The sequence below is a fragment of the Peromyscus eremicus genome, chromosome 2, assembly GCF_949786415.1.
Source record: "Peromyscus eremicus chromosome 2, PerEre_H2_v1, whole genome shotgun sequence".
In the NCBI taxonomy this organism is placed as follows: Eukaryota; Metazoa; Chordata; class Mammalia; order Rodentia; family Cricetidae; genus Peromyscus; species Peromyscus eremicus.
In genome coordinates, this window is record NC_081417.1 from 112,549,686 (window position 1) to 112,565,418 (window position 15,733).

The 15,733-nt window shown below is 41.9% G+C and overlaps 1 protein-coding gene across 3 annotated transcripts in view; it reads left to right on the forward strand.

Moving 5' to 3' along the window:
• Nfia (nuclear factor I A) overlaps window positions 1-4,691 on the forward strand; it is a 344,021-nt gene extending 339,330 nt beyond the window's left edge. For all 3 annotated transcript variants that reach the window (XM_059254554.1, XM_059254555.1, XM_059254553.1), the window contains one exon: window positions 1,959-4,691. In XM_059254554.1, coding sequence (XP_059110537.1) covers window positions 1,959-1,976 — 18 coding nt within the window. In that variant the 3' untranslated portion in view covers window positions 1,977-4,691. The remainder of the gene's footprint in view (window positions 1-1,958) is intronic.
• Window positions 4,692-15,733: the final 11,042 nt, after the last annotated feature.

Here is a 15,733-nt window from a genome sequence, read left to right on the forward strand (position 1 = left end):
CAGTGAAGGGTTACAGAGCTGCTCTGGGGTAACCTTGTGGGCGAGGCACACTGAATAGTAAGATGTGTGAAGAAACTTTTTTTTTTTTTTTTTGCTTTGCTTTGCTTTTTAACAGAAGTACGGGGCACTGCTGGTTTTTGTAGTGTCCAAGTCCAGCGACAGTGGGATGGAAAACTGCTCCCCCTGCTGACTCACCAGGTCCCAGGCCTTTGCTTCAAGAAGTACTGACTGTCACACTGAAGGGGTCCGGAATTTCACAAGGGCTTTCTAGCATGCAGACAGATTGAGGACAGCACCGGCCACTCAGTCTGAGACTGTTGTGTATAAGAAAGAATGTGGGAAGGGATCTGTGTCAGCTTTAAGGAAAGACTTAAAACAGATCCAGTTTGGGGCCTGCTTCCCTTTTTCTTCTCACTCATCTTTCTTTTGTCCACTTAGATTCAGGCCATGTGCGCTAGCCGGGGTGATTTCCTTTCCAGATATAAGCAGCTTTATTGTGTTCCCCAAAGCACACGGTCAGAGAGTAACAGCTACATGTCTACAGGATGAGTAGTTTTGTGGTTTGAGCTTAGGAGGTTTTGGGGGTTTTTTGGTTGTTGGGTTTTGTTTGTTTGTTTGTTTTTGTTTTTTTTTTTTAAGCTCCTTTGGAAATCAAAGGTAGCTTGTTGTGGCCAGGAAATCTTACACCAACCTCTATGCAGCTATCAGTTAGTCATTTATCCCAGGGATCAAAGGAGTCCCGACTTTCCCTAATTGAATCTCTCTGACAAGAATGAGCCTTAGCCCTCCGGAACCAGTGCTGACATAACCCCGGTTGATGCTGTCAGTGCCGAACTCATGGCTGTTAGCTTTGCCTTGGAGCTGGTGGCTTTTCTGACTCCCAAGAAAAGTAGTGAATTGTTCAGGGTACTTTGAGGAAAGCTGGCAAGAGTCATACACTGTTTAACCTCACTTGAGAAACTGATTTTGATATCGGCCGATGGATGGTCATTCTGTTCACCTAACTTTCCTTGTTGACAAAGAAATGCCGGCAGACATGAAGGTGGTCACCTGGATATTTACGAAAGGGACAGAAGACTGGGTCCACCAGCTGAGAGACAGCTGCAAGGGCACGTTGAGTGGGCGGAAACATGGATGAGGACTAAGCAATGGCCTCATTTTCTCCTTGAACTTGATGGTGCTTCTTAAGGTGTAGTCATATTTGTTATATGTCTCTTCGAAGAGAAGAACATAAAATTAGGTGTGTTCAGCTGAAAGGAAGAGGAATTTGCACCATAAACTCTCCCTCCTGAGCATAAGGAAGAGAAGTGGAGAGGATCACTCTGGTTTTCCCATCCCCCAGGTCACCAATCCGGTGTTTCCCAGCGACCCTTTCTGTTTTGGCTGCCACCATCAGCCACCTGGTGTGTTCACGGAATCATGTGTTCATATGTTTAGCACTTGTCTTTAGTACCTACACCTCACTGAAAAATACGTTGAGGAAGTCATAGAAATAACTGTTCACTACAGACCCTAGCCTCCCCCTGCAGCCACTTTCGATCCAATTTGCTTCTCTTTCTTGAGCCCGCGCAGTCACTGAGGTAGGTACTAATTAGAGAGCCAGGTTCCTTGCCCTCTTGTCTGTTCACTGCTAGGTTACATGATGTGATGTCATGTGGCCAGAAAAGCTTCACTTGGTAAGGTATACTCAAAACATTGGCAAACCCTAGCAAAGACAACGAATTGTAATGTCATAGGAGTAAGATAAATTTCAGTGGCTTGGGATTTACAGTCATCTATCATTCCTTGTTCACGTAAACCTCCAAGGTCAATTCTGATCACATGATTAAAAGAGCAACTTAAAAAAAAAAAAAAAAGTTTTTGTGTTTGTGCACTAAGCACGAGGCAAGTGCTACCCATGAGCCGAATCCCAGCACTACGCCCACACTTCTAATTATATATTTCTTTTTGTCTTCCAGTCCTGGTACCTGGGATAAAAGTTGCAGCGTCCCACCATCCACCAGACAGACCACCTGACCCCTTCTCAACTCTGTAACATGGACGCAACCTCAACCCAGCGCAGTTACAACTTCACTGTCAGTGGAAGGGGAGAAAAACCGACTCGAATCAACTTGTACATGGAAACAGCAAGCATCATGGTCAAACAGCAAAGGCCATAACCTTTCGGGATTTTTTTTTTTTTAAATACTTTAGGGACTGTCGTAATTTCTCATATGGTGCTGGAAATGGTTGGGCTGTGTGACATTTGAAGTGTTTCGGTGGTGGTGTGAGCATTAGGTGAAGTGGCTGGTAGAGGATGAGCCTTGCTCACTAACTTCCTGTTGTAACACACTTCCCCTGCGAGCCTGGCCTTTTCACAGTATTTCATGAATTTGCTCACACAGGTGTGACCCTCCCTGAGCATTTGGAGGCACCTGGAGAACGAAGTCTTTTGTAGTAGCTGAGATCCGTGATCTGTAACTTACAGGACACTCAAAGGGCAATTTTTTTCTTTTCTGTAACATATTAGAAAAAGAAAATGCAGTTGCGTTGATCTTTCTTTTCGCTCGGTTTGGTTCATCAGTGAGCAGTCACATACACAACACAGCCCTCAAGGACAGTGAATCCACTCATGTTGCAGAACAATTCCAAAAAGACGGCAAAGACTACTACAACCATCAGTTGTTTTTTGGTTTTTTTTTAAAGTTTTGAAATGCTGCACTTACATAGAAAAAAAAAAAAACATTTTTCAACAATTTCAACAATGACACAAAAATTCACATGGAAATGGGGAAGATGGTCTGTTTTGACAGAAACTGACAGGAATCAAAACAATCGAATTTTGATTTGAGTGAAGTGCAATTTCATTGGATAGCTAAGTATCTTTGTAAGATAGAGATTGTTGAAAATTCTATTTTTGTTTTTCAAGTCCTTCCACCCCAGGACTCTAAATTATTGGGGTAAAAAACAGCCTTGCAAGAAAAAGGGGAGCTATTTTTGCTTTTTATGTTTTTTATTGTTAAACTTGTATCCCTTTAAAAAAAACTGAAGGAAAATTTAAAAAAAAAACAAAAAAAATACAAATCTAATGGTGCTTTTACCACAATATGTTAACTACATTAAATGCTAATTAATTATTTTCTGTTATCAAAGCACATAACTCAAATGAAATCATGGTATCTGTTAATTTTATAAGCTAGAAATCACTAGAATGAATGATGCCAATTCTGGAAATTTTTACATGTGTATGGCAACATCAGATCTATCAGTTATCAAACGCCTCATTGTACCAGACATTGTCCAGAAGTTTCAAAGACCCTTTGCAGACCCTGAACTGGGCTATGGGAAAATTAATACTAACAACTCGGATAGGAACACAACTGCTAGTACCCCTTCAGATCAAGGGTACTCGTTAGGGAAAACGGGAAAAAAGTTCACACACACACCCCCTCAAATGTCTTGTATCTTACGTTTAAAAAAAAAAAAAAAAGACAAAAAAAGATCAAAAAAGAACAAAAAAATAAAAAAGCAGAAACAAACAAACAAAAAAAATGCAAGTGATTTTTCTACCAGACAGCGAAGCACCCCCTTGCTTCCCATGCAACTTCAAGGGTTCCTATACTATACATATATATGTGTTCTGGTTGGCAAGTCCTGCCGACCTGAGGAAGTCTCTGCATGTTCTAGTGTTAGTAACTAATTTTTATATAGCTAATGTAGGATAAAGTAGAGTGCATTAAGACAATATTGTAACCCACTCTAGGCACCTGCCTTTAAACTGTCTCAGCCCTTCAGAAGGGCTCAACTACTGTCCTATACAATCAAGTAACTGAAATTCTTGGGAAGACACTTTGCTCCTCATCTTTACCCCTAAACGATGTTGGTTTGTTTTTATTTTTTTCCTTAATTTGCACGAAAACAAAAATTCCATATCAATGTGCCTTGCCCTGGATAGTGATTATTTGTGGAATTGTTGCACATGCTCCTCTATTGAAGGGGTTTTTCCCTACTCAAGCATTCGGAGACACTTTTTGTAAATGTAACTTTTGTGTCAGCCATCGTCAGTTTCAACATCTAGATCTAAATAGAAAGTTAGCTGTTCCGCAGACAGGCGTAGTCTTGATTGTCCTGTGTGGTCAGTGGCAGTGCTACTCTGAGCTCTGTAGATGCTTACAATATCAGTATTTGGGATGTTGCTGCATTTTTCAATTTATTTGGAGTCTTCCTTTATTTTCCCCCAGATATATGAAAATATGCAATACCTGCTTATATCATGTAGAAAAGCTTAGCAGTTATTAATTTTCCTTTTTTTTTTTATTTGACCAAAGTCAGTGCTGCACTTGACGCAGTCAGTGTGTTTTTAGGTGTCTGTCTTTGTATTTTCTGTGGTTTTTGAAGCATGTGCGCAGAAGGGCTCCTCTTAGAGAAGCAGTCAAACTGTGAAGCACTAAGCTGACCCTGCTTCAAGCAATTTTGTTTTTACAACTGTTCCTTTCACAAGCAAGCCTTAAAAAAAAAAAAAAAAGACGACTTCCTTTCTCTTCAGCCCCCACACCCACTTTTCTTAGCAGACAGCAGTCAATCCACATTCAATAAAAAGTACATAATGCCCATTTTTATATGCACGTTTTTAAACTTCCAAGTTCTGAAAATTGTTTACTGGTTATCTCTATTTAAGGAAAAAAAATAAAATAAAACATTTTGGATTTTCATATGTGTCTGATAAGTGGTTGAATAGTCGCTTGGCGCTGTTGTCCGTACGGTGTGGTTGTCAGTGTACAGTGTCCCTTCCTATAGCCAGCAGCATACTTTGCCTTCCCTCTAGCACTTAGCTGGGCATTACTTTCTTATGACATATGTGCACTAAAAAGAGAGAGAGAGAGAAAGAAAGAAACAATAGCAGCTTACAGTGCTTCACAGTGAAGGGAAAAAAGCCTAGACAAACATTTTGTCAGAACCTTGCAAAATGCCAAGGTATTACCAGTAAATTGGTTGTATATACAATAAAATTGCACCCTTTTTTTAAACAAAACAAACTAAGCAATAGTTTGGGCAGTTTTAGTTGTTTTTAGTGAGCATGTTGTAGTCACGACTGCAAAGAGAGAGAATAAGCTGCCCACTCAGAAGATATGTAATTTGTACCGTTGTATAGTTTTATTGATTACACTGATTTATTCTACCCTATTTTATAATGCAGGACTTTTGTAATGTTGTCTAAATGAGGAAACATTTCTGTCAAATTAGCCTAGTGAAATTTCTGATTGTTCATTATAAAGGCAGCGTTCATAGAATTGCTTTTTGTTTCTTTTTGACCCACTTTGGGAACTGGATTTAAGTTTAAAACTTTCCTGTTTCCTTTTTGTTTGTTTGTTTGGGTTTTTTTTTTTTTGTAAGTATTTAAATACAGTTATTTTTCTGCCAATGGTATAGCATATTCCTATGCTTGAGAAGTGTAGGTCTACTGAAAAACCATTGCAAAATGGACGTTACAGGTGTGCTGTATTTTTGAAGGTATTTTGTTGTATTAAGTTTGATGAAGCTAAAATTAGGGAACTCTGAACAGAATTGCCGGAAAAAAAAAAAAAAATGTTTTCAAGGCTCTAAACCATTGTGGAGGCAGCGTAAGGTGATAGCAGACCAGGGTTATGTAGTAAGTACACTGAGTTCTGGTTCTGTCCATGCTTCATTGTCAAGAAAGCCGCAGGAAACTCTAGCTTGGTTGTCAGCAAGTAGGAAGACAAAACACCAACCAATCCGCGTGTTTTGCATTTTAGGTTAAAAGCTGAGCGAAGGCGCTTGAGGAAGACTTTATTCCCAGGGTGTAGGGACAGATAGACTCAAGAGCTATCAGCATTTGAAGGCCCAGCCTTGATTCTGAGAAATGTTGGATTTTTTTTTCTCTCCCATCAAATGGCATTAATGCAATTGGCAAAAGTAGTCCCTCAAATGACTGCCCCCAATTTTTTCTTTGGGAACTGAAGTCAGAGGCACAAATACTAACTCATAACATCTTCCGATAAACGCATAACCCCGGCCCCTCTCCTGGCCACTGCTCTGTTTCTAACTTCTCCGGGGCAGAAGCCCTCTCTGGTGCCATTCTCCTCACCCTCCAGCCCTCATCTTCTCACTAAGGTATGTCTCTTCAGCCCCTGGCATGACATCTGTTAGCTCACTCCCCACCCAGTGCCACCACCACCCACATGGCTCCCACAGGCCCTCCAGGCTGCATTCTCCAAGCTTTCCTTTCTCCCTTCCTGACAGTCCAAGTGTGCAGGATCCAAATCTCTAGTCACACTGTGCTATATTCAGTCAGCCCACAGGAATATGCAAAACTCATCTCCAAAAGTTTGCCTTTCACCTTCCCAAATCCGTATCCTCATGTGCTTCAACAACTCTACAGTGGTGATGTCATGAGGTATTTGCAAAGAAAATCATTTTCTCCTATGATTTTTTTTCTTTTTCTTTCCTTTTTTTTTTTTTGGTGGAGAGTGTTTTTTAAGAATGTCATTTGATATTCTTTACAACAGAATCCATCCCCTGGTCTCTATCACTCTATCCTTTTCCTCCCTGTCTCTTTCTCTCTGTGTGTCTCTGTCTTTCTGGTTTTTCTTTGCTTCTTTCTCCTTTCTGGTTTCTGGTAGCAGGCCTCCATTGAACAGGTGTAAAACACGAGAAGTGTGGTCAGTGAGGAGAGCTTTGGTGGTGCCTCCCAGCCTACCCGCCAGACCTTCCTAGACAGTCCCAGAGGCTGCTCCGCCCTTCGGGCATGGCTTTCATTTACATCAGCTTCCGAGGCCCTTTTGTCTTGAAGTCAATGCATGCACTTACTGCTTGACAGTAATCCTACTCTGCCTTCTCCACGTCCAAGGCTGTGCATTCTTCTAATTAGTGTCATGTATGTTTCCCCTTTATTTTTTCCAATAAAAAAAGCAGTGGGATGAAAATTGCTTTGATATATAGCAGGTATATTGAAGCTATTCCATAGCACTTAACTGTAGTGAATACTGTGTCACCAGTTCTGAAATCAATTTAATGTTTAATGCAAATCCATTACATGGTGCTATTACAGGCTGACAAAATGATTTACACAAATGTGACAACTTGGGCTCAATTCACTCTGCTTCCCAACAGTGTAAATGCATAGCAGTGTTTATCTGCATGAGAACTATGCACTAATCTATCTGAAGAAGAAAAAGAAAAAACCTATATCAACTTTGGTATCTACTTTCCGTTTACTTCAATCCTTGCCTTTTTGGTCATTGTTATAATGCCAGCTTTAGGACAGAAAGAATTATAAGAAAACCAGCATAATACCTGATATATTAAAATGTAGTGCCTGTGAAATCTGTATTATACTGCTCTTCTGAAGTAAGATTTTTCTACACCGGTAGCCTTCGCTGTCTGTCAGTCAGGACCTCTGGTATAGGTGATGTAAAATAACCGTACAATATTATGCATGCTATTCCATAATGCTTAGTGAACTGTATGAATATTACTCAAAGTTCTGTTAGTCTTTTTTTCTGCCTCGGTTCTTGTCAGCTAGGTTTGAGGTATTTCACTGAGAACGTGATCTCTGTCTTCCTTCCGGCTGTCTTCAGTATCTTGGAGGTGTACACTTACTTAAATTCAGTATTACGTGTGTTTTGTTTTCATTTTTTTTTGTTTTTGTTTTTGTTTTTTTGTTTTTTGTTTGTTTCGTTTTGTTTCTCCTAAGGGACAAGCATGGGTGTTTGATTTCAGAAATCAGTATCTGGTGGAATTTTTGTTTCAAAACTACCATTTGAATTTCAAGAAGTCTGCTGCAAAACCACTTGGAGAACCTTTCTAAGTGAAAGTCGCTTTCTTGAGCCTAGCAGAAGCTAGGCAACACTGAAGCATCTTAGTGGACAGACAGTGTACCCATGCTTGATCCACATCACACCAGACTGACTTCCTCATATTAAAAAGAAAAAAAAACTTAAGAAATCACGTGGCTATTTAGTTACATGCACAGATGCAATATTTTCTTCAAAACTATAACTCTGTACAAACTTTGGGCCCGATTCATAACAAAGAAGTTTGCTATTAACACGGGATTTTTAAAATATGCTCTTTTTTTTTTTTTTGGTCTAAATTTGAAGCTACTTGCTTCCCAAATTGAATATTTGTTTTCATTTTTCCCCATGAACCTGCACCCATCTGCCTTCCATTCTCCAAAGGGTTGCATTAAAGCCAGTAAGCAAGTTAGAGGGATAAGATATGGAGGAGAGATCCCAGCGAAGTGAGAACTCTACCATGGGGATATAGCGCATAGAGGACACCTGCTCTGTGTGTCAAGCAGCCTACATGTGAACTCACTGTGCTGTTTGGGTCAAAACACAAACTTTGTAAAATGTATCTGGACCACAAGAGTATACAGGAGAAATGCTACCTCTGATCACACTAGAGCAAGTTCCTGGCAGAAAGTATCACAGACTTTAAAATGGAAAGTTTCCTGTCTCTACAGTGGTTTCAAAGGCAAGTGGTATCCGAGGAATAGACCGTTCTTCCTGCTGCTAGATGCTCAGCTTCTCAAAAAACCTAAAGCTGGTTTTTCTTTTCCTTGACTGTTACTTGTAATGTTCTTTTTTTTTTTTAATTTTTTTTCTTGGTAATGATCTGTAAATTGGATTTTTTTTAACCTGTTAGCATTCTCAACTAAAGGTGGCAGGCCACATGCAAGTGTGAGGGAGCTGCTGGCTCTCTTCTCCCTCAGGCCACTGTCTCTCTGCTGGACTCAGCAGCCTTGCCACTGAGATGCCAGCCAGACTAGACATGGAGTGCCAGCAGATCCCACTAGGTCCTTAGAAAGACTGTCAAGGCTAAGTCTTTCTTTGCCCTCCCACTAACCTTTCCCATCACACATGAAAAAACGTCTGCTCAGAGTGCCTCTGATTTTCATTTCAAATTGTGGGGGAAAGGATTAAAAACGTCCAATGACGGAAAAAGAGATCTATTGTGAAACAAAACACCCCGTGTTAATAACTTGGTCTGAAATTGTTTTTATGAGCCGGGCCCCCGTGCCTCTAGCATATTTGTATTGACTCTCATAGTTACCCTTTTCGTTTACTGTGTTCTGTGAAAACTTGTAATTGGTTGAGAATCACTGTGGGCGTCCATTCTTATCAACTAAATCTCCACAGGGTTTTTGAGCTGGTGTGGATTAGTTTAACTCTTGTATTCAACCGTTAGTGCTACCACCTTCTCACATTACAATACAATTACTGGAAGCAAGTACTGCATTTCCTATGCAACAAAAAAGGAAAAATAAAAAATTGCTAATGCTACAGAAGTCATGTCCTCCTTTGCTGTGTACATCATGCATGCCTAGTGGGTAAGTGAGCTGTGATTATGGGCTGGTGCTTCTCCAAAAGATGGGCTTTCTGACTACAGCACTGAGTTACCCTTGATGAGTTTTATGTGTGTAGGATCTTTCACAGTGTTCCAAGGAGAGTGTGGCCTTCTACCTACCTGGACAGATGCAAGGTCGCACACCCACCTGGAGCTTCCTGTGTGCCTGGTGTGCTTGCTCCCTGGTTTACTATTGCTATCAGGAGTCAGGGAATGGGTCCCATGGGGGAAGGGGCTCTAAATGGCCCTGGATGGTGTAACTGTAAGGCACAGCCATCAGCCATGGATCTGGAGAAGCACAAGGAAACAAGGGTTCAGGTGATGAGAGTGGGACACATATGGCTGATAATTGGATCTTTTGGGAGAGAAGGGTACCATCAGAGTAGGAACACTCCATAGCTAGGACTAAGACCTCTGGGAGAAGAGGATTGGCTGGTGCTAGAATTACCCAGGAAAGTGAGGTTTCTGCAGAGCAAGGCCTAGCTGGAGCTGGGAATGCTGGGAGCAGCTGGAGAATGCTCTACAGCTGTGGATGCTGCTTTCACACTGGACAGGAAGCGCTCTCCTCTCCAGCCTCTTGGCTCCCACCAGTGTGTCTCCTTGGCTGGATCTAATAGTAGCCATTGAGAAAGAGATCCTGGAAATAGAATCAAGGAAAATACCAGCCCCAGCTTCTTCATTGCAGAATGTAAACAGGTAAACTAGGCACGCAGAGACATGAATAAGGGGCACATTTAATTCATTTTAACCTTGAGGCCACACTGTGAGAGAAGTATAGTTTTCATCCTCTTATAGATGAGGCTCCTAACCAGAGAGATTCATTACTGGAGGTCATGCAAAGAATAATCATCTGTGTGGGATTCAAATCCAAGAAGTCAGGTGCCAACTTCCTACCTGTAATCACCACAACATCTTGATTCTGTTAACTACTTACTCAACAAATATTGATGGGAAAGTGCCTACTGTGTGCCAGAAACTATTCCAATGCTAGGACTAGTCAGTAAATTTTACCTGTTCTTCTGAGCCCTATGGTCTAGTAGACAAAATAAATATCACTGATCAGCTCAATAGCACAGTCATAATGAGTCTTTACATTGTTCTGAAAGTCAGTGAGGCCATGTCATAGGTAGAAACTGACTAGGCAAAAGAGGGAGTAAGACTATTTCATAGAGGACAGTAAGAAAACAATATGGAAAATGCACCCGGAATCAAAGGGAGCTTACACCTATCAGGGACCCCAGGCATATCAAGCTGAAGAAAGGAGAGGCAATATGGTCAACATGAAGTCTGACCTTGAGTAAAGACACTGGATGTCTTTGCAGCACAAGATGGATGTTTCTTCCTCTTAAAAGTTTTTCTCATCATGTTGAAAATATACACGACAGAAACACAGGAGAGAAGATTTGCGCGGGCTCATGGTTTCATAGGGAATTTCATCCATCAAGCTGAGAAAGGAAAGGTGGAGCGCTTGGTGGTGGGAGCATATGTCAGAGACCCCTCGTATCATAATAGGCCAAGAGAAAGCACAGGCCAACACCAGGAGTGGTATAACCTTCAAAAGCCCCACCTCCAGCAGCCTACCTCCACCAGCCAGGACATACCTCCTAATGGCTCCAGGGCTTTCAAAAAGCCAAGTCCCCAAGCTGGGGAACTGAGCATTCAAAACGTGAGCCTGTAAGGGAACATTTCACTCTCAGACCATAGCAGAGAAGCTTATAAAATATCCATTCATTAGATTTGTATATACCGTCAAAAGAAACAATTCCACATGCCACAACAATGAAGATTTTAAACTTATTTTACATGTCTCTTGTGGGTAGTCTGAGACCTCTGCATGGGATTGCCTCATTCTAGGACCCAAGAGAGAAAACAGATAGCATTTGGCCCATTGCTGGAGTTATAGGCAGGGTTCATAATGGCTTTTAACAATCTCATCTGGAATTGACCCCCACCACTTTGGCTCACATTTCATTGGTCAAAGCAAATCACAGGAAGGCTAGAGAACTTGGAGTGTGGAGACAGAGTGCATCATATAGTGAACTGAGTGGAGTAGAGCATTGAAGAAGTTAGCCACACGGAGAGGTGGTATGCAGCGGGCTGCAGGTTCAAGGTAGAAGGCAGAAGAAGTGAACAGAATCGAGTCCAAAAAGGATATTAATAGTTACTAAGCACTAAACTCTCACATACCAAGTGCTGTAGGGATTGATCTGTAGCTGGAGTTTTCCTGCCTGGCCCACAGTCAGGATAAATCTCTCTCACCTGCCAGTCCCACAGCTGCTCAGACCCGACCAAGTAAACACAGAGACTTATACTGGTTACAAACTGTATGGCCGTGGCAGGCTTCTTGCTAACTGTTCTTACAGCTTAAATTAATCCATTTCCATTAATCTATACCTTGCCACGTGGCTCGTGGCTTACCGGCATCTTCACATGCTGTTTCTCATCGTGGCGGCTGGCAGTGTCTCTCTGACTCAGCCTTCCACTTCCCAGCTTTATTCTCCTCCTTGTCCCACCTACACTTCCTGCCTAGCCAATGGCCAATCAGTGTTTTATTTATTGACTAATTAGCAACACATTTGCCATACAGAACATCCCACAGCATTGATCTATCCCCTACATTCATTCATTCTGCTCTGAATGCAACAACTGAAGAGGCACAATAAGTCCTTACAATGCATTTCTGACTCAAGCTGAATTGAGCAACTCCATAATACTTGCCTTAGAGTTTAAGTTAAATCAAATTAGTCCCCAATCATTTTGGTCTTCATAATTTGCCCTCATGAGATTGGAATCCCAGTCAGCCCAAACCATCTAGGACAGGTGGTATGCAAGTGCAGGGCTTGGCCATGGGACAATGTTTCAATCAAGATCATGGACTCAGGTACTGGACTGGCTGGGTTGACCCCTAGCTCTCCGTTTCATTAGCTCTATGGTATTGGCTAGCTGATGCCTCAGTTTCCCCACTGATATGATGGGAATAATTATTACAGGACCGTTATGGATATCTGATGAATTAAAATGTGTTTAGCCTACCATATTGTAAATGCTACATGAATGCTACAACCAAAGGAAGGACCCCAGTGTAGAGACTTCAGTGCACTGGCAATGCCTGCTTATACCCAGACCTTCATTTGGGTGAATTCTGAAACCTGTCTCAACTAAGCAGGAAGAAGTAGCCCAAGAAATTCAGTCTAGGATTTATATTGAGTTCTTATTTTCTGAACTCAACAACAGTCAGAGCTTCGATTTCCCATCTACAAAAATGGAAAAGAGGCTGGTGCCTACTTTATGAGACCATGGAAAGGGTTGAAAACATTTGTTGCATGGAGACCACCCACCCAGCCGACTACCAACCACATAACAGCCTATTATTATTTGGTTCATCCCGGAAGAAAGGATCCCTGATATTTTGGGGGTGGGGGTGGGGTGCAGGGAAATTACAGAGAGAAACTGAGCTTGAAACCAGAGTATCCCTAGGTGAGGTGAGACAGGCCTGTAATCCCAGTACATGTGAAATGGAGGCAGGAGGATTATGAGTTTGCGGCCAGCATGAACTACACAGATAGACCCCCGTCTTAAGAGGGTCGGCGGGGAGGGGATAAAAAAAGGAGGAGGAGGATGGGAAGAGGCAGGAGGAGAAAAGAGATCAAAGAAACCAAAGAACTGGAGAGAATCCCACTCCCATCTTTTATTGGCCACGGGACATTAAGCAAATTATGTCTTCACTTTCTCAGTTTCCTTACCTGTCAAATGATTATAGCAGTATCTTCCTTCCCGGAGGGAGAAGTGCAAACAGCATGGTAAACACATATGAGAATGCAGTGGGATAGATAGACAAGCATCAAGCACTAGAGTAGACTGGAGAGAACCCAGCTTCAGGGCAACCCTGGCTCTGGTCCCATTTTCCTGGACAGGGCTGGCCAAGCGACTGATTCTTATCAGCAGGAAAATGGGCCCAAGGGAAGTTATGCTAGTCATCATTTCTGAGCCTTCAAGTTCTGGCTCGTTGGTAAATGAACATGACTAAGTAGGAAAGGTCCCACTGGCCAGACCCAGGGCCTCCTTCATCTTGTAAAGAAGAAAGGAGATCCTTGGAAGAGCATCAGCTCAACCACGTTTGCTTTGCCTCCAGCATACTCTGCATGGACTCCAGTCCCGGTCAGCCAGCCCTGCTAATAAGGCAACAGGCACACTGGCCCCTACCAGATCATTGCACACACACACACACACACACACACTGCTTAGGCTGGTGTCATCAGTGTCCACCGTATGCCACCATACGCCAATCAAACCAGAGCACTCACCTCTTTTCCTCCAGTCAAGTCCATCCAGCTTTCCCAGAGACTATGCTGCATTTAGTACTGTGCTTCTCTGTGTCTCTGGTCATGTTCTCCCTCACCCAGATCACCATGCCTTTCCCTGCCTCACCTTAAAGCCAACAGCATTTAGAGCTAAGCCCTCTTTTGGACAAAGCCTATTCAAATTATGCTTATTTCGTGGCATACAATTGAAGTAACTGTTTTTCTGATGTGTGTGTGTGTGTGTGTGTGTATTGCTAGGAATTGAACCTTGACCCTCACACATGATAAGTAATACTACTCAACTATTTTCCCAGCCCTTTCTTCATTTCTCATTTTAGCCTTGAATAGACTCTACAGCCCAAGATGCATCAGCCTTTTGGATAGCTGTATTGCAGGTCTGGTTCACATTGCACTTTTAATTATAGGAAAATGTCAGGTGTATGTAAAAATAGACAGAATTGACAAGTAAACTAATATTTACCTACAATCTATCATTTACAATCAACTTTGGACCCTCTGCCTCTGTCTTCTTTCTGGCCATGCTCAGATTATTCTGAAGCAAGTCTCAATTATCATATAATTCCGTTTATATTTGTAACTACATCTCCAAAAGACAAGGTGGGGGGTTTTTTGTTTTGTTTTGTTTTTTGTTGTTGTTGCTGTTTGGGTCTTGTTTTTTTTTTTTTTTTTTTTTTTTTTGAGACAGCATACTCTGCATGGACTCCAGTCCATGTGTGTTTTTGTGTCCTGGATCTCGCTCTATAGACCAGGCTGGCCTAAACTCACAGAGATCCACCTGGCTCTGCCTCCCGAGTGCTGGGATTAAAGGCATGCACCACTGCCGCGTGGCAAGACAAGATTTTTTGTTTTGTTTTGTTTTTGTGTGTGTGTGAGATACAATTTTTATATATCAAAATGTTGAGAAAATTCCTTGATATTATCAGCTATCAGTATTCAAATACTTCCAATTGTCTCCATTTCTTTTAATGATTTGCAGGCTGGGAATATGGCTCAGTAATTAAGAGCACTTGCTGCTCTCTTAGAATATCCAGGTTCAATTCCCAGCACCCATATGTTAGATCACAACTATCTGTAAGTCCAGTTCCAAAGGATCCAGTGCCAGATTATGACCTCCGAGGGCACTGAATACATATAGTACACAGACATACATGCAGGCAAAATATCTACACATATAATTTTTTATTTTTAATTTTTAATGATTTGTCTAAGTAAAGAACCAAGTAAGGATTCATATATAAAGGAACTTATATTCATCTTAAGGCTGTAGAGTCTGTAGAATCGCTCTCCAACTCTTGTATTTTCTTGTGATAATGTGCTGCTGTTTCATATGTACAGAAGAGTTTTTGTGGGTTGCCACTTATTCCCATAGCTCAGCATGTGTGGTAGTTTGAATGAGAACCTCCCCCATAGCCTCATATATTTGAATATTTATTCCCCAGTAGGTGGAACTGTTTGGGAAAGATTAGGAGGTGTGGCCTTGGAAGAGGTGTCACTGGGGGTGGGCTTTGAGGTTTCAAAAGCCTCCCTGTGCCATTCCCAGTTAGCTCTCTTTCTCTGCCAGAACTTGCAGGTCTGGATGCAACCTCTCAGCTACTGCTCCAGCACCATGCTCACCTGCCTACCACCATGCTCCCCACCATGATGATCATAACCTTCTGAAACCATGAGCCCAAATTAAATGCTTATTTTTTTTTAAGTTGCCTTGGACAGGGTGTTCTTTCACTGCATTAGAAAGGAAACTAAGACAGCATGTTCTAACACTAAACTAGAAGCATGTCCCTGACCTTGGGAGTTGACCCAATAGGATGCAATCTCAAAGCTTTCTTGGGCGTTATTCATGATATGCACTGGGCTCTGACTCTGAAAACTATGGGGGTGGGGGGTGGGGGGTATATCCCTGGACCCACGCATCCCCTGCCATACCCTTTCTCTCTGATGGAGGGAAAAGAGACTGAGAGTCCAGTGAATGACAAATCCATTCCTCCTTTGTTCCTTTCTTATGATAATTTTTTAAAAGCCAGCTTCACCTTAAAGGACAACAAGGTAACTAATTCTTGTTGACA